General features: G+C 44.4%; 1 protein-coding gene across 1 annotated transcript in view; it reads right to left on the bottom strand.

Annotated features, from left to right (window-relative positions):
• DOC2A (double C2 domain alpha) overlaps positions 1-17,966 on the bottom strand; it is a 97,267-nt gene that overhangs the window by 74,050 nt on the left and 5,251 nt on the right. Inside the window, exons 2-7 of the mRNA XM_029606946.1 lie at positions 15,713-15,792; positions 12,591-12,665; positions 10,775-10,884; positions 3,284-3,410; positions 3,004-3,063; positions 2,509-2,666 (exon numbers count right to left, since the gene is read on the bottom strand). Coding sequence (XP_029462806.1) covers positions 2,509-2,666; positions 3,004-3,063; positions 3,284-3,410; positions 10,775-10,884; positions 12,591-12,665; positions 15,713-15,792 — 610 coding nt within the window. The remainder of the gene's footprint in view (positions 1-2,508; positions 2,667-3,003; positions 3,064-3,283; positions 3,411-10,774; positions 10,885-12,590; positions 12,666-15,712; positions 15,793-17,966) is intronic.

Below are 17,966 nucleotides of genomic sequence, written 5' to 3'. Positions count from 1 at the left end.
GACACTAGCGCGTCCCTAGCTCTTTTTGGACAGGAGCGGCGGCTGTCAGTGGGTTTGACAGCCGACGCTCAATTTTGCCAGCGTCGGTTCTCGAGCCCGCTGACAGCCATGGGCTCAGAAACTGGATGCTGGCAAAACTGAGCGTCCGGTTTTCGTTCCGACAGCAGTGGGCCGAATTCAAATTTATTTATTTTTTTACTTTTTTTACTCTTCGGGACCTCTAAGACCTCCAACTTAATATCGCTATGATATTAAATCGGAGGGTGCACAGAAAAGCAGTTTGTACAGCTTTTCTGTGCACTTTCCCGGTGCCGGAAGAAATTAGCGCCGACCTTTGGGTCGGCGCTAATTTCTGAAAGTAAAATGTGCGGCTTGGCTGCACATTTTTCTTTCTGAATCGTGCGCGCATACCTAATAGGGCCATTAACATGCATTTGAATGTTGAGGGGGCTATTAGGTGCCGCGGGTTGGACGCGCGTTTTCCTCCCCTTACTGAATAAGGGGTAAGGGAAAACGCGCGTCCAAAAGCAGGCTAACAGTGCTGTACTGTATCGGCCTGTTTATTAGCTATTTAATCAGGCTTTTAATAGCTTTTAATCTGCTTTATTGGCAATTTTATTTAGTACTTGAATTGCTTTATTGTTTATGGTTGTTTAGTTTTATTCCTGTCATACTATGAGTTGATTTAATTATTGTTTAAAACTATTATGTATGTGGATTTAATTTTACATCACTTTGATTTGTCTTTAGAAAAGCAACTTAACAAATCAATAAAGTAAATTAAACTAAACTAAATATTCGGAAGCACAGCGAGCAGGCAATTTATCCAACTAAAGTTAGCTGAATAAATTGTCACCAGATATTTAGTGGAGTACTGCCAAAGTGCCGATTAGGAGTTCCCGTGAACATAGCCGGATAAAGTCGTAGGTAGCCGGATAAACCATATAATCCTCTTCTCTAAATCATTATATTGGCTCTCTATTTTGCTTCTGCATTCAGTTCAAGCCTCTCTTTCTCACCTATAAATGCATTTGTTCTGCTGCTCCTCATCACACATCTTCTCTTCTCTCTCCCTACGCTCCTCCTCGTGAGCTGCATTCATTGAGCAAGTCACTCTTATCTGTGCCCTTCTCCTCCACTGCCAGCTCCACACTGTCCACCTTGCTGTACCATATGTCTGGAATAGACTTCCTGAGTCTGTGTATCATGCTTTCTCTAGCCATATTTAAATCCAATTTAAAAACTCACCTTTTTGAAGCTGCTTTTAAATTATAATCACTTCTCTACAATAAATATGCTTCTTATAAAGTTTGGTTTGTCACATATGTTTGTCTTGACTAAATGTTCTGCTCCATGGAGCAGAGACTATCTCCTCTTTATTTATTTAAGTTGCATCCATATTATGTTCAAGGCAGATTCCAAATATACATCTTGTGTGTACTTGTAGAGCACTGTGTATGTCTAGTAGTGCTTTAGAAATGAAAAATAGTAGTAGTAGTAGTAGTATAAATGTATCTTGCTAACTTTAGGACTGTTCTCTGGCATGACCAGACATAGTTGCATAACTTATCTGGTTAATCTGAATATTGGAGTTAGCCAGATAAGTTATCCGGCTAACTTAACTCCACCCAAGAATGCCTCCAACTTATCTGGCTAACTTTTATCTGGCTGAACAAGTTGGAGGCATTTGGAGTGGCAGGAAATTTAAAATCGTCATTTTGCCTGGCTAGGTCCTGAAATTAGCCAAAATGTCTGAATGTTAACCCCAGAGGATCCTTAACAATGGGGAACTAAAATTAATCATTAACAAAGTATGAGGCAAAGCCCTCTATTGCAAAAAATGTTTACAAAAAACATGTTAACAAGAGAAATGTTTATATATATATATATATATATATATATATATATATAGAGGGAGAGGGAGAAAGCGAGGATTAATATATACATTTTATATATGTATAAAATTGCTCTTGTTAAAAAATGTTTTTTTCTTGTAAATATTTTTTGCACCAGTGGGTTTTGCCTCTCAGACTTTGCTATTGATTTAACTGCTGGCATAAGCTGGGAACTTTTGTGATTTATGAACTAAACTTAATGCCAGAGAACAAGTAAGGTCTAGAGTAGGGATTCTCCATTTCAGTCCTTGAGGACCGCAGGCAGTTCTTGTTCTCTGGGTAGCCTAGCTGTGCAAATTAGCCCAGTTCTTAGACTATACATCTGCAAATACATGTTATGGGCAGTGAATGTAAATATCTTGGAAAGCAGAACAGTCTGCAGCCCTGGCTGTCAATCCCTGGCGGACGGTATTGCCACAGGATGGGAATATGGTCCAACTGAAGGGGCCTTATGGTCTTCATGCGCTGCCATATTTTATGTTTCTGTGTGACAGGAAAGTGACTGCAACAGAGTTCTCAGTACTAGGGGAGGGAGTATAAGAGGATACTGACAGTAGTCAGGGAATGAAACACATCACTAAAAGTCCCCCCCGCCACTTCTCTCGGGACTCACGTCTTGACGTAGGGGTCTGAGAAGCCGTTGACATCCATGGCTGCTAAGTGTGCACAACGGATGATGCCCACCACGAGTCCCCCTTGCTCCGAGCTGTACATGAGGGAGAGCAGGATGCGGCCCCTCTCTTCCATCTCCCACTGCTGCGCCCTTTCCAGCTGTGAAACAGTAAAGCAAATGTTACCCCGTGAAAGGATGAGGCTCTGTGAGGAAGATCAGCACTGCAAACTTTCAAAAAAAAAAAAAGTTTCATATCTCCTCAGAGAATGATCAGAAAGAAACTATAAGGGAGATGTAAAGATTGTGTTTGTTTTAGCTTGTTTGTATTGTATGCTGTTTTGCATTTTTAAATGCTGTAAGCCGCTTTGATTGGTCTGTCAGCAGAAGGCAGTACATACAAATTGTAAATAAATAAAGAAGATGAATTATCTGGGAATCTGGATTTCTTGTGGTAAGGGCTTGAAAGCACTGCTGACCCTGAAATAAGGGTCTCACCTCTTTCAGGTAGAAAGAAATTCCTCTGAGAGCGGCTGTCATGGAAGAGGGAGAGGCCAGCTAGAGAGAGGAAGGCAGGGCAAAGGAGAGAAATGGAGAAAAAGAACCATTAAGCTGGAAAAATGTTCAACAAGAAAAGGTTTTTGTTTTTTTGTCTGCTGTTAGATCACCCCTGCACCTGTGCAAACAGCACGGGGGACTGGGCAGGAGGGCCGAGTGCTCCTTTAACAGCTCTGTCAGGAGACGTTGCCAGGGGCAAGCGTCCCGGAACTGGACTTACCGGAATTTGTCGCTCCAGACAAATGTTGAAGTGTTTCTTCTGTCCTGGCTTCAGCCGTCGCAGTGGTACTCGGGTCTCCCCGATGAATTCATTGTGGCTCAGCTTGTCCTCGTCACACACTGATATCCTGCAAAGTGCAGACAAAGCTCTTTAATCCTGGCTGCCCCAGTGCACGGCCCTTTCCCCGTTCCTGATCGACAGGAAATAATTGAAAATGCCTGAGCCCCCCCGTGTTGTGCATCTTTTTTCCTGGACTCTCCTCCGGCACTTTCAGCTCGCTGGAATCTCTCCTGGAGATTTTCGGTTGCGTGCGGTGGCAATCTCTCACGGCCGCGAAATGTGCGGCGGCTGTTTGCAAGAAACACAGAAGGGAGGGGAGGTGGCAGCCCCGGGGGGGGGGGGGGGGGGGGGAGGGACGTTTTCCAAACAATTTTTGCGGGTAAAAAAGCATTGCAGGCAGGTTGATCAGGCTGTCTGAAAACACCCCCCCCCCCCCTCCTCGATATTGGCCGAAAGTGTGCACGGTGACCCACGGTGTGCATAATTTAGCCGCGTTGCCAGGAGACATTCCCGGGGACAGGCGTACATTTCATTTTCAAACCTGTGTGTTTGTGTGTGGGGGGGTTTCCATGAAAAGCGCAGAAAAAGCAGGTACAAATGTCTGTGCATACTTTCTCTTGGAAAATTGTGCGCGGTAGAAGGTGGGGGCGCCAGTAATTCTGGAACCTTCCCGGGAAGGGGCTTCTACCTGTCGCTAGCAGCTGTAACTGCTGTGCTAACTGGTATCAATAAATTTCCTCCCTCCTTCAGCTGAAACAGGAGAGGGGCACCCTTTTTTTTTTGCAGCCTTCTTAACAATCTCTATAAGCATCTCATTTATGTATTTAAAAAGCTTTATAGGCCACTCTTTATTATTTATTTGTGCAATTCTTATATACCGTTATTCAGAGCACAAGGTTCTATCTTTACGGTTTACATGATACAAACTAATAAATAACAGAAGGAAACAGAATAAATACAATAAAACATCAATAAAATAATAAAAAGGTTAAAAAAAACTTCTTCAGCAAACAAAGCAGCTTACAACTGTTACATCATATTGCACCAGAAACATACATAAATATAAAAAAAGGCCACCTCCGTGACCTTAACCAGATAATAAAACTATTAAATCTATAGCCCCCAAATCCCTACTCCTCAATAATGCTCCAAAACTTAAACAATCATGTCTTAAGGGAGCATCTAAAAGTCAATAGACCTTCTGTTGACTTAAACTGCTGTGGGACACTATTCCAGAGAGAAGGGACATCCAGGGAATCGCCTATGTCTGCTCATCCCCCTTCTTATGCCCATCTTTGCCTCAGAGCTGTAGCATGCCTAAGGTCAATATGGCCATAGGCACCGCTTCCAAAGGGCGCCATAGCACCGCCATGTGCCAACAAGAGCAGTGCGGCTGGTAGGGCTGCAGTAAGAGAAAAAGAGGTGCAGCCTTGCCAAAATCAACAGCGTGGCCAGAGAGGTCTTAGTAAGTGGAAACGCAGCACAGCCCCTACTGGCCAAGCTGCTGATTCTGGCGGGGCCGCACTGCTTTTCCAATATGGCTCTGCTGACCACGCTGTTGATTTTGGAAGGGCTGTGCTGCTTTGGAGTCAGAGGAGGAGTGTGCCCTGCCCTGTTGGAAGGAGTCTAAGGCCAGAGCTGGGTCAGCCCCTGTGGCTGAAAGTCCATTCTCTTGGCTGTGGGGGCTGATGAAAGAGACTTCTGCTGCCTGCTGCTTCAAGGGGGGAGTGAGAGAGAGCTTGTGAGTGGGAGAGAGAGCATATGTGTATGTGAGAGTGAGAGCATGTGTGTAGGAGAGAGAGAGCATAGGTCTATATATGTGGGAGAGTGAGAGAGAGCATGTGTATATGTGTGTGGGAGAGAGAGCATGTGGATATGTGTGTGGGAGAGAGAGAGAACATGTGGATATGTGTGTGGGAGAAGAAAGAGAGAGCATGTGTGCATTGAAAGAGAGAGGATATGTGTTTTCAGAGTGAGCGAGCATGTGTGTATGTGAGAGTGAGAGAACATGTATGTATGTGTGTGGGAGAGAGCGTGTGGGTATGTGAGAGTGAGAGAGAGCATCTGTGTATGTGAGAGAGTGTGCGTGTGTGTGAGAGTGAGAAAGAGCATGTGTGTGAGAGAGTGCATGTGTGTGTGAGAGTGAGAGAGGGAGTATGTGTGTGCACAACAACTTCACTTCCACTCTGCCTGCTAATCCATGACAATTTCAGGGCATCCAGAAATGGAAAGTTACCAGGTATATTGGGTGTTATTTGATGTGTTTGTTTTTGATATATTTTATTGGTGTCTGGAAAATTTTTATATGAGTGTTTAATTATTGAATGTTATTCTATTCATTAGTTTCGAATTCTTTTTTTATTGGTATGGTGTTGTGGTTTCCAGCTCAGTTTTTGTCTGACATTTCCATTTATAGTATATGGCCTCTTTATTCTGTATTTGAGGGTCTGTCTGTATTTTGCATGTGTGACAGTAAGGTATTCCAATAGTGTGTAATTTGTATGTAGAGATCTGTAGCAGCTTGGCTTATTCTGTTTTCCTAATAGGGGGGTATATTGGTGTTTTCGGCCTGGTGTAATATTTACAGTGTTAACTTTCATAGATAGAGCTGTTGCAGTTTGAGTGCTGACAGTTAGTGTTGTTTTGATATAGAAAGTTTATTGCATTGTAATTCTGTTTTCTTGTGGCTCTCTGAGGGTCAAGCCCAGGCCCAAGATGCATTACAGAAGGCCTAATCCCATATGGGTTCCAAGTGTCTCTTGCTTTGTTTGCAGGGTTTTCTGGTTGGCACCACAGCAGTGCATGTAAATATAATATACATATTGTAAGTGATACTTTTTACCTCAGAAGACTGTGCTTTGAATGTCCTTTGTGATGTAAAATCTGGTCATTACAAATGCATAATCTTTAATTGGGTGCGAGGAGGGTGTGATGGGTGAGGGTGCAAGGCTGTAGAGTTTCCCTGGGGTGCCTAAGACCCTTGCACCAGATATGGGCACTGCTGCACAAATATTTAACAGCGTCTCCCAACTCGTGGTGCCACGTAATGGGCGAGGGGGGCAGTTTTTCACTTGGCCATAGGGGCCACACTGCCTGGCTAAGACTCTGCTCTGCCTTCTCTGTCTAGGATCCCCCACTTCTAAAACCAATGCATGAAGGTCTTTCCTTCTTTTGAGAGGAGACCGAAATTTGTGCCTGGGGGTGGGGAGGAACAAGTTTCACAAGCTGGCTCCAGCCGAATGAGGATGGAGCAGTCCTCTTTTCACCCTAACCTTCCCTGCTGGATCATGGAGTTCTGTGCCCCATCCTCAGTATCTGTGGGTCCTCGAGAAGTGCCAGTCCCTCCCTGGGTTTCGGTTTACTTCCCAACAGTGCCTGTTCTCTCACGCGCTGTGCCCTATTAGAAGAGGATGGGAGTTGGAAAGCCAAGCTTGGATCAAGCCCATTAGAGCACATGGAATCTGCAATCTTATCCCTGATGACTTGGAGCGAGCAGATGACCCTAAATGTCATCTTTCAAAAGGCAAATAACTTGGAGTCTCATTCATCCAGACCAGGCTGGGTTTATGCAAGATAGGCCTATTTTTGATAATGGATAATACATATTTAAAGCAAAAGAGAAACCCAACTTTAACATATTCTAATTATCAAAATATACAAAAATTGTAATTGTTGTGGTTTTATGATTGTTTGTCATTGTTGATATTATTGTATATCTGTCACTGTATAATTGCTTATGCAGTAATGTTAAGAAATGACACAGAATATTTATTAAATCTGTTAAAGCATCAATAAAGTGTTTTAATATATTTTTTTAAATATTTAGATAATTAGAATATGTTAAAGTTGGATTCCTCTTTAGCTTTATATATGTATCCATTAGGTGAGGTAATCTGAACACGAAATTCGTTTTGATAATGCCAAAACAATTTGTTTGTATGTTTTTTTGGGGTTTTTTTCAAATTTTTATATATATATTTTAATTATTTTTCAAACCAATTTTTCAAAAAATGTTTACCTATAGAACCGCATCAGCAAGCCTGTTCCTGGATCAAAGAAGCGGGAGACATGCTGTCCCATGATTGGAATATGAATGAGACAGTGGATTTTAAGAGTATAAGAATATCTGATGATGCGTCTATGCAAGAAGATAATATTGAGGCTCCTGATGAAGCTTCAGAAGCGAAACTTCAGCCTTTGTCGAGCCAGTTAGATGTGATCAGAGTTTTTGAATATTCACACATTTAAGAAATGCCCTTGATGAAGATATCCTTGTTGAAATTTGAGCGGTATTACTAACACCAAGTAAAACCGCAAATGATTGAATAGTCCGGACGGTCTCTGAGTATACATGGAGGCACGCCGACAGGCTTGCTGATGCGGTTCTATATATAAACATTTTTTGAAAAATTGGTTTGAAAAATAATTAAAATATATATATACAAATTTGAAAAAACAAAAAAACATACAAATTGTTTTGGCATTATCATGACGAATTTCGTGTTGAGATTTCCTTTTTGATATACAACTACACGACGTGGGAATCATTTTGTGACTCTTTTTGTATTTTTTCCATTATGTGAGGAACATGTATGCACCTTCAGATGCTGGGGATATTTTTGATAATGCCAAATTATTTCACAGTCTTATTTCAGTAGCCAAATTTTAATATATTCTCATGTTGGCAATGTCTATAAACACCGAAAAAGCATTTGATCGAGTGAAATGGGAATACATGTTCAGGGTTTGGCTTGGCTTGGTTTTGGAGACCAATTTATTCGATATATCCAAGTGCTATATAGCCACCCCTGTTTGATAATTCTAGCTAACAGCGTTCTTTCTGGGAGCTTTGCTCTTGCCAGGGACAATAGTCAAAGATGTCCCCCTCTCCTCTGCTTTTTATTCTGTCCCTGGAGCTATTATTAGCAATCCGTCATCTCTGGGATCTCGGTTGGATGTTAGGAATATAAAGTTGTTGCTTAATCAGATGATTTATTGCTGTTTCTGTCCCATCCTAATCATTCCATCACTAGCCTCTTGGCTTTAATTATGGTGTTCTCTGCCTTCTCTGGCTTTAAAGTTAACTGGGATAAACTGAGATTATGCCCTCAACAATTTTTGTGTACAATCCTCAATGCCCGGTCTTGACTGTAGAAAGTCTCCGGATGGATTTAAATATTTGGGAGTCACTTTTTCACCTGTCATTGATCTTATGTTGGAGGCCATAATGTCTAAGATTATGAAATTGTTGGATGACACTATACATTGGTAGCCTCCTCTCTATGTTTTTTTTTTTGATGGGTGAGGTTCAAATCCATTAAGATTGTGCTTGCATTGCAGATTAACTATAAATTCTGGGCACATCACCCTCGCTTCTTCCTAGCTCCTTTGATGCTAAAATTAATAGACTGTTGGTTTCATTTCTGTGGAAAGGGAAAACCTCCCATATTGCATTGTGGAAACTGAAGTTGAGGGAGGATCATGGGGGAGTTGGATTTCCTGATTTTCTCAGCTATTATTATGCTTTTCTCAACCGGTACGGGGTTCCATGGATTTTGGAGGAAGAAACCTTGTATTCTATCCCAAAATGGTTGGTTCTTGAGAACGCCTTGGTTTCTTCCTTACCATTGAATCTGTGGCCTGGTATGAAGGCACCCAGATTTCTGAGAACTATTCCTGCTGTAGCCACCACCCATAATGCTTTATGTGTGTTCTTGATAAAATTTTGAAAAGTGAGTGGAACTTTAGTTTACAGTCTCCAATATGGCACAATCCTCTCATACTTATTGATAGAGTTGTGATTAACTGTCCTCTCTGGCAGTCAAAGGGGATCCGGACCCTTACATAGGTAGTGGAGGGGTAGTCTCTTTTGAGAAGCTGGTTCAGAAATTTCACTTCCCCAGCACCCAACGCATCACCAGCTGAAGTCCTGTAAAATACACAGTGTACCTCACTTGAATTTCCTGAAAGAAACTTCTGAACTTTATTCCCTCTGCCTTATGTTCCACTTTTGGGGCGTGAGGCTTCTTTAACATATAAATTGTTAGGCTCCCTGCCTCAATCCTGGTAACCGGGGTTGGAAACAGTATGGGAAAAAGACTTACTGCTGGAACCTGTGCATCTTAATTGGAATACATTTTTGGATACAGACTATGATGGCCTCTCTTTCCACGAGCCTGGCCCAATCTTTATATGTTTTTAACATACCGTATCACTTGGACCCCTGTTAAATTATTCAGGATGGGCCTACGGCCTTCAGTCCTGTGTTGGCATCGTGAAAAGGTTGATGGAACCCTAAAACATACGGTTTTCGACTGTGATCAAATCCGCCCTTTCTGGAATCAAGTTTGGGAATTTGTTAGTAGAATTCTTTCCCTCCATGTATCTATCTCTTATAGGATGGCTATTTTATGCTTTCATGATTTTCAGACTGTACTTTCTATGAATAAGTGTAAACTGTTGGATGTCCTTCTTGCTTTGGCATTACAGTTGATTCTCAGTAATTGGAAAGATTATAACTTGTCGAATGTAACTTTTTGATGGAACACTGTGGGCCAGATTTTATAACATGCGCGCGGGCGTAGATTTGTTCGCGCAACCCGGCGTGAACAAATCTACGCCTGATTTTATAACATGCGCGCGGTGCCGCGCGCATGTTATAAAATCCAGGGTTGGCGCGCGCAGGTGGTGCACAATTGTGCAACTTGCGCGCACCGAGCTGAGCAGCCTGCCTCCATTCCCTCTGCCCCCCCCCCCCCCCGCACCTTCCCCTCTCTTCCCCTATCTAACCCGCCCCCCAGCCCTAACTAAACCCCTCCCCCGACCTTTATTGAAGAAGTTACGCCTGCCTCCGGGCAGGCGTAACTCGGTCCCGCCCCCAGAATGCCCATTTTTTCAAGCCCCGGGACTTACACACGTCCCGGGGCTTGCGCTCACCGCCGAGCCTATGCAAGATAGGCTCGGCGCGTGCATGGGGAAGCAGGGGTAGATAGATATGAAACAGCTGCCCATGACCGACTCCAATGGAAGATGAAGCTCCATGCTATTTGGCAACCAGTTAAAGACTTTCTCGAGTTGCAACGAGTGCCATGTGATTCCTATTTTATAAGCATGTGGATCTGGTTAATTTCCTTTCCTCCTGTATTTGTTGTTGCTCTCTGTTATTTTTCCTATTTGTGCTTGTTTTTGCATTTCTTCTTAATAAAGAAGTTGAACTACAAAAAAATTAAAAAAGGCAAATAACTACAGAGCCACCAGTTAGCTTCAGGTCATCAGACTGACATGCTCCTGGTTTGCCCAATTGCATCTTGGGATTTATAGATGCAATGGAATTAAAGTCATATATAGCTTAGACTGTCCTCTGATGAACTGGAGTTATCTGGTGCTCCTCCTAAATGCTTGGGAGTTAGCAGTGCCTCATCCCCACTTCACCTTAAGATCTTGCGTGCCATGTCTTCCTCAGTGATGCCACAGTAGGTCAGGCTCTCATTCCAGGCTGGGTTCAGCGTGTTCCTCACCGTCCGAGTTTTTAGCTTATTTGCCTGGACAAGGTAACCAAGTATTACCAGGAGAAACAGCAGAGGAAAGGAGTAACCAAGGCAAGGCAATATTAATGGATGAAGGAGGGAAGGGGTAACCAAAACAAGGCATTAACAGTGGAAGGTAGGCCCCTTTGTTTAAGAAAACATGAAAAATGGATAACAAAGGCGAAGACATTCAAAACAAAGCAATATCAGTTGACGATAGAGGCAAGACTTTACTGAAACAAGGCATTAGCAATGGCAAGAAGTTACCATAAACAAAGCCTTAGCAATGGATGAGAGGACTAAATGTGTCCAAACAAAACATTATCTAAATGTATTATGTGTTCAAGAATTGCAAAGGTATAGTTTCTCTGTCAGAAACAAAGTGCGTGTATATAAAGTGTGTATAGTCTTACAGGGTAATTTTAAAAGGAACACGTGTGCACCCATAATTGTGCATATTTGCACGCAAGCGGAGATACGCAGCAATTTTAAATCATGTGCGCAAGTACACGCATATCATTTAAAATCCCCTCCCGCCCGTTTGCACATGCATAATCTTAAGAGGTGGCTTGCGGAAGTGTCCCGTGCGTATTTCTGCCAGAACGTCATCAGCTCTGCTGCGCCTTACGCAGGCGGATTTTAAAACATGCTCGCGTCAGGGAAAAACCAGTTTTTCCGTGTAGTACACCAGTTTACCCAGTTCATATTGAGGTGTGCAAGACCTCGCTGGTTCTTCATCCCACAAGCCCCTCAACTTGATCCCGAGCCCTCACGCTGTGCTGAATGCCCTAAAACCCGAGATGTCCAGACTTTCTCCTCGTCAGGACCAGAAGTAAAGTTACGCGGTCAACCAGCCGACGTGCGCCATGGCCAGCCTTTATAAAATACGGACTTACGTACGTAAGTCTTGACCCCCGCCCTGGATTGCCCATTCCTCATCCCCTTTTCGCTCCTTTCTTCTTGACTCGTGCATGGGTATGTACGCGTGTACTTTGCGTCTTCTTAAAATCCGCGTTGCTCGCGCGTGGCTCGTGTACGTGCGTACTCGGGCGTTTCTGCGCGAGCAGCGCTTTTAAAATCTACCTCTCTGTGTCTAAGGATGCATGGTGATTCTGCCTGCACTGGGAAAATACACATGCTCAGTGGTTATATGTAAATAGTGTGTCTATGCAGTTTGTTGCTGGTGTAGGTCTATGGGCACTAGGTTATAGAAGAGTGTTTCCTCGCTTCTGTGTTAAGTTCTCCAGTTCCAGCCCTCTCTCTCTCTCTCTCTCGTTCTTTCCCCTGTCTCTGCCTTTTTCTTTCTTTACATGCTGGCCACACACCGTTGGCGAGACGTCTTCCTGATGAAGATTTATTACCTGTCTCTCAGAAGTAATGAAGCTTCCAATAACCTGCACCTCCCCCCCCTCCCACCCGCAACAACTCCAGGGAACTCCAGTTCCTTCCATGTCTCCCTGGCATTTCATGGATTTGGTCCCCTGCTACAGCTTTAATATCACCAGCGCCCTTGTTGACCCCCCCCCCCCTGAGGGAACCGGGATGGCGGCAGGGCCCCGCGTCTTCATTGTCACGGCTACTGCAGAAGTACCGCGAGACATCCGGAGCCACCCTGATCAGTGACAGGTACTGACAGAAGGACGGACAGAGGGGGAAAAAAAAACGGACAGAAGGGAGTTACAGGGACAAACAGGACAGACAGACAGCAAGCCTCCTGCTACCTTGCATGCACCGGGTAGAAGATGGAGCTTCACATAGGGGTCAGCCAGTCCATTAAAGTCCATGGGCTTCAGACCCTGGGAAGAAGGAGAAAGCTCCTCAGCACCGGTGGAACAATCCTTATGCCCCCAGCCATAGTCTAATGGAGCACTCCCTTTGTCCACCACATTCTGGAGCAGCGGACGGATCCTGCGTTCCCCCTTTCATGGCTCTAGTGCCCTTACAAATTCTGTTACACTTTTCCACTCTCTCTGCTGCAATTGCAGCCTCTTTTGTTTTGGCTTTGTTTTGATTCATTACATGTTTCTTTGTTTCTTTTTTTGTCAGGAACTTGGAAGTTATGCAGGAATATGGTTTTTGTTTTTTATCGCATAACATTGCTTTGCTTGGATTTCGTTATACACCGCTCTGAGGGCTACTTGGGAGGAGGGGGTAGCAGACTAGAAATGGGAATAATAAATACATATTTGTACTCCTTTTCTGGGTTCGAGGCAGTTAAGGCTGCACTACTAATCCTTGCCCTGCTATAGTAGTCGCAGGCCTCTTATTGTCCCTTCCCTCATTATGGTGCCTTTACAGGCTCTGTTATTATCCCTTTCCTGGTTATGATAGTTACAGGTCCTTCCCTTGCTGTCTGCATTTACAGATATTTTAATCACCCCCTTCTCCATCTCTGGTGTAGTTGCAAGCTTTGTTATTACCTCATCCCACCCTGTTGCTCCTATAGGCTCTATTAACAGCCCTTCTCTTGCCATGATGCAGTTAAAGGGGCCAATGTAATAAGGCCTGCGGCGAAACTGGCGGTCGTTGTGAGCACGGGTCTTGATCACCGCTCGATGTAAAAAAAAAAAAAAAAAAGATTTGCGCGCGCAGATCCGTGCAACCAGGAAGAACTGCACGTACAGACGCGTGGCAAGGCGCCATGAAATAAGCGGCTGCATCCGCACCGATAATCCACGCACAAACCAGCACACAAAAGCAAATGTGGCGAGGGACCAGGTCTCCCTTTTTAGCACATTTATGACCCTGGCATAGGAACGCAGATTTCTAATAACCGTGGGCTGCAGAAAACAGGGCAAATAATATATTAATGGGTGATAATTCACACCGCATGCCACGACCCCTGTCACCTGCCAAACCTGCTGTTGCCATCCTTTGGCGAACCCGCAGGATATACCACAACATCAGGAACAGCTGGACGCAATCAGAAATCTTCGTAGCAATAACAGCGGAGCTGCCCGGAAACGTAACCACACCACACACCAATGCAAGCAATGGAATAAAATGCCCCCCCCCCCCCCCCACCAAGTCGGCACTGTCACTTAACTCGTGCCCTGACCGTGGCGGTAAAAACCCCACATTAAAAAACCCACACTAGTATTACCGCGGCTCCCTGCATTGCCTGTGAATAGATAATCGCCTCCTTTGCATGCCATTAGCATGCACTCGCGCAGAAAGAAAAACATGGGTTAGTAGTGCACTTGTACGTACTTTCCCCCCCCCCCGCACACAAAACCCTCATTACACCCTCCTATAGGGCTTTGCATGGGAAAATGTGCGTACAAACGCCTGTACAGTCGCGCACAAACACGTGGCAGCTTCGGCGCAGCTTATTACATGGGCACCAAAAATTCTGTTACCAGCCCTTCCATGCCCCTGGTGCAGTTATAGGCTCTGTTATTACCCTTTCCCTCACTGTGGTGCAGTTTCAGGCTCTGTTTTATCTCGTTCTTGGCTCTGGTGCAGATACAGCTCTGTTATGACCCCCTTCCCCTCTTTTTGGCATTGTTATAGACTGTATGATCTCTTCACTGGCGCTGTTATAGGCTCTGTCCTTACTCCCCTTCCCCTCTTTCCAGCACTCATTGCCCGCTATTACCCCTTCCCTGGCTTTGATGCACTTACAGGCTCTGGTATTACTCCCTCTCTACTTTCCGGCACTGTTATAGACTCTCTTACCCCTTCCCTGGCTTTGATGCACTTACAGGCTCTGGTATTACTCCCTCTCTACTTTCCGGCACTGTTATAGACTCTCTTACCCCTTCCCTGGCTCTGGTGCAGTTACAGGCTCTGTTATTACCCCGTCCTCATTTGCTGATGCTGTTACAGGCTCTGCTGTTACCTCTTCTGTTCCTTGGATTGATTACTCCCGCAGACATCACTAACAGCTTAGCTGGCTACATCATTTTCTTTTTCTAATGAACCCAGGCCTCCTCGCTCTCTCTCTCTCTCTCTTGCTCCTCCATCACCACTTTATCCTTCCCTTACAATTAGTTCACTAAAGAATACAACTCAGTGCTTCTGTCTCCTACTATGGTCAGATGAATCCCCTCGCCTGAAGACACCAGCCCTCCATTATCTCTCTGGTTTCCAGTTTTCTCTTGACAGGGACTCAGGGCCGGAATTGCACGGGGTGCCTCAGTGTAGGACTCAGGTTCACCAGCAGAACCCTGATGGGGAAGGAGCACTGCAGGGCAGGACTGAGGTACATTGGCATAGCCGGTGGGTTTTCAGTATTGAAATAGCAGAGGCTGCTGCGGGGCAGCACTGAGGTGCAGCAGGGTCTTGTCATTGTATTTATGTGTGCTTGTTCCTGGTGCAGTTGTTTAAAGCTCTAAGGATACAAAGTGAAAGAGGCTGGGATTGAGAGGGAGAGAGAGAGACTCAAAATGTGCAGGGAGGGCTATATAAGCCATAACCTGATTTGTTGCTGACTGCTTCTCTATTAGATTACGTTTTCTTCATAAGCAGAATCTGCCTTCTGTGTCTTAGAGACACCATCCCTTCCTCCCCGTTATTCCTTCCAGCTATCTGCAGTCCAGAGACAGAGAAAGAGAGAGAGAGAGAGAGAGAGAGACAGAGATAAAAGAACACAGAGAGAGAAACAGAGACACATAGAGAAAGAGCTGTGAGTCTCAGAGAACACTCCCAGCCTTGGCAGCCCCAGAGCCAGGAAGCAGCTCCTGCCTGCCTGCTAACTAGCTACAGAACTGCCTTTTGTCTCCCTGGACAGCAGGGAAGTGCAGGACCTTCTCGGAAGAGCTGAGCTTATATATAACATGCTCTACCCCACCCCTGGGCAAGACCAGGTCCCTCGGGGAGGGAAGGCCTGGAGAAGGTTTACCTTTGCTCTAAGGATATTGCACTGCAGGGTACAGTTCTGCTGATCGTAGTAAAGATCAAACTCCAGCATTCCCAGTGCTGCTGGAATAGAAAGACAGAGAAGTTAAGAGGTGGTTAAAAAAAAAAAAAGGGCTGGCAGAGATACCACCAGCAAAATACAGAACGCAGGGGCTGAAAATGCCAGAGGATACTCCCCGGGAAACGCAGAATGCGGGGACTGAAAATGCCAAGGAGACGCCGGCAAAAGAAATTAAGAATTCTTGCCTGTCACTGCTCTCGCTCTCCAACTCTCTCTCTCTCTCCAGCAAGAAAAAGTCTCCAAGCACCCATGACAAGGGTGGAAGGCGGGGGACGCACTGCTGATAAATCACTCTGAGTCTGTCAGAGGCAAGCTGAAAGCTCCCAGAGAAAGGATATGAAGTTTCTTTATTCTGATAGACTGGTGCTTCCGGAAAGCATCGGGAGAGATGAGACAGCATGGGGGAAGCAGATAAGGGGAGAGAGATCTAGCAGCAATAAATAATATTAGCTGGATCATCCCACAGGCCTGAGAAGCATATCACAGCAATTACAGGTGTTTCTATCTCTTCTGTCTCTCTGCGTTATGCTACAGGGAACACAAAACCTCCTCAAGTATTTTTATCCCATTTCACTGTATCAGGGTACAGGGAATAAAGATCATTACCAAGCGGTTCTATCCCTTCTATCTCACTGTATTATGTTGCAGGGAATAAAGAAGATGCCCAAGTGGTTCTATCACTTTTATCTCACTGTATTACACTGCAGGGAATAAAGAACATCTGCAGAAGGTTCTATCCCCGCTATCTCACTGTATTACACTGCAGGGAATAAAGAACATCCGCAGGTGATTCTATCTCTGCTATCTCCTGTATTATACTGCAGGGAATAAAGAACATCTGCAGATAGTTCTATCGCTGCTATCTCACTGTATTACACTGCAGGGAATAAAGAACATCTGCAGATAGTTCTATCTCTGCTATCTCACTGTATTACACTGCAGGGATTAAAGAACATCTGCACATGGTTCTATCCTCGCTATCACACTGTATTACACTGCAGGGAATAAAGAACATCTGCAGACGGTTCTATCCCTGCTATCTCACTGTATTACACTGCAGGGAATAAAGAACATCTGCAGACGGTTCTATCCCCGCTATCTCACTGTATTACACTGCAGGAAATAAAGAACATCCACAGGTGGTTCTATCCCCACTATCTCCCAGAATTACACTGCAGAAAATAAAGAACATCTGCAGATGGTTCTATCCCCGCTTTCTCACTTTTATACACTGCAGGGAATAAAGAACATTCACAGTTGATTCTATCTCTGCTATCACACTGTATTACACTGCAGGGAATAAAGAACATTCACAGGTGATTCTATCTCTGCTATCTCACTGTATTACACTGCAGAGAATAAAGAACATTCACAGGTGATTCTATCTCTGCTATCTCACTGTATTACACTGCAGGGAATAAAGAACATCCACAGGCGGTTCTATCCCCGCTATCTTACTGTATTACACTGCAGGGAATGAAGAACATTCACAGTTGATTCTATCTCTGCTATCACACTGTATTACACTGCAGGGAATAAAGAACATTCACAGGTGATTCTATCTCTGCTATCTCACTGTATTACACTGCAGGGAATAAAGAACATCCACAGGTGGTTCTATCTCCGCTATCTCACTGTATTACACAGCAGGGAATAAAGAACTTCTGTAGATGGTTCTATCCCCACTATCTCACTGTAAAACTCTGCAGAGAATAAAGAACAACTGCAGATGGTCTATCTCTGCTATCTCACTGTATCACACTGCAGGGAATAAAGAACATCTGCAGATGGTTCTATCCCAGCTATCTCACTCTATTACACTGCAGGGAATAAAGAACATCTGCAGGTGGTTCTATCTCTGCTATCTCACTGTATTACACTGCAGGGAATAAAGAACATCCACAGGCGGTTCTATCCCCGCTATCTTACTGTATTACACTGCAGGGAATGAAGAACATTCACAGTTGATTCTATCTCTGCTATCTCACTGTATTACACTGCAGGGAATAAAGAACCTCCGCAGATGGTTCTATCTCTGCTATCCCACTGTATTACACTGTAGGGAATAAAGAACATCTGCAGTCAGTTCTATCTCTTCTATCTCACTATATTACACTGCAGGGAATAAAGAACATCCTAAGGCAGTTCTATTCCTGCTATCTCACTGTATTACACT

This window comes from Rhinatrema bivittatum, chromosome 6 (genome assembly GCF_901001135.1).
Source record: "Rhinatrema bivittatum chromosome 6, aRhiBiv1.1, whole genome shotgun sequence".
In the NCBI taxonomy this organism is placed as follows: Eukaryota; Metazoa; Chordata; class Amphibia; order Gymnophiona; family Rhinatrematidae; genus Rhinatrema; species Rhinatrema bivittatum.
The sequence above is the reverse complement of the archived record's forward strand: the minus strand, read 5'-3'. Positions and strand labels throughout refer to the sequence as shown.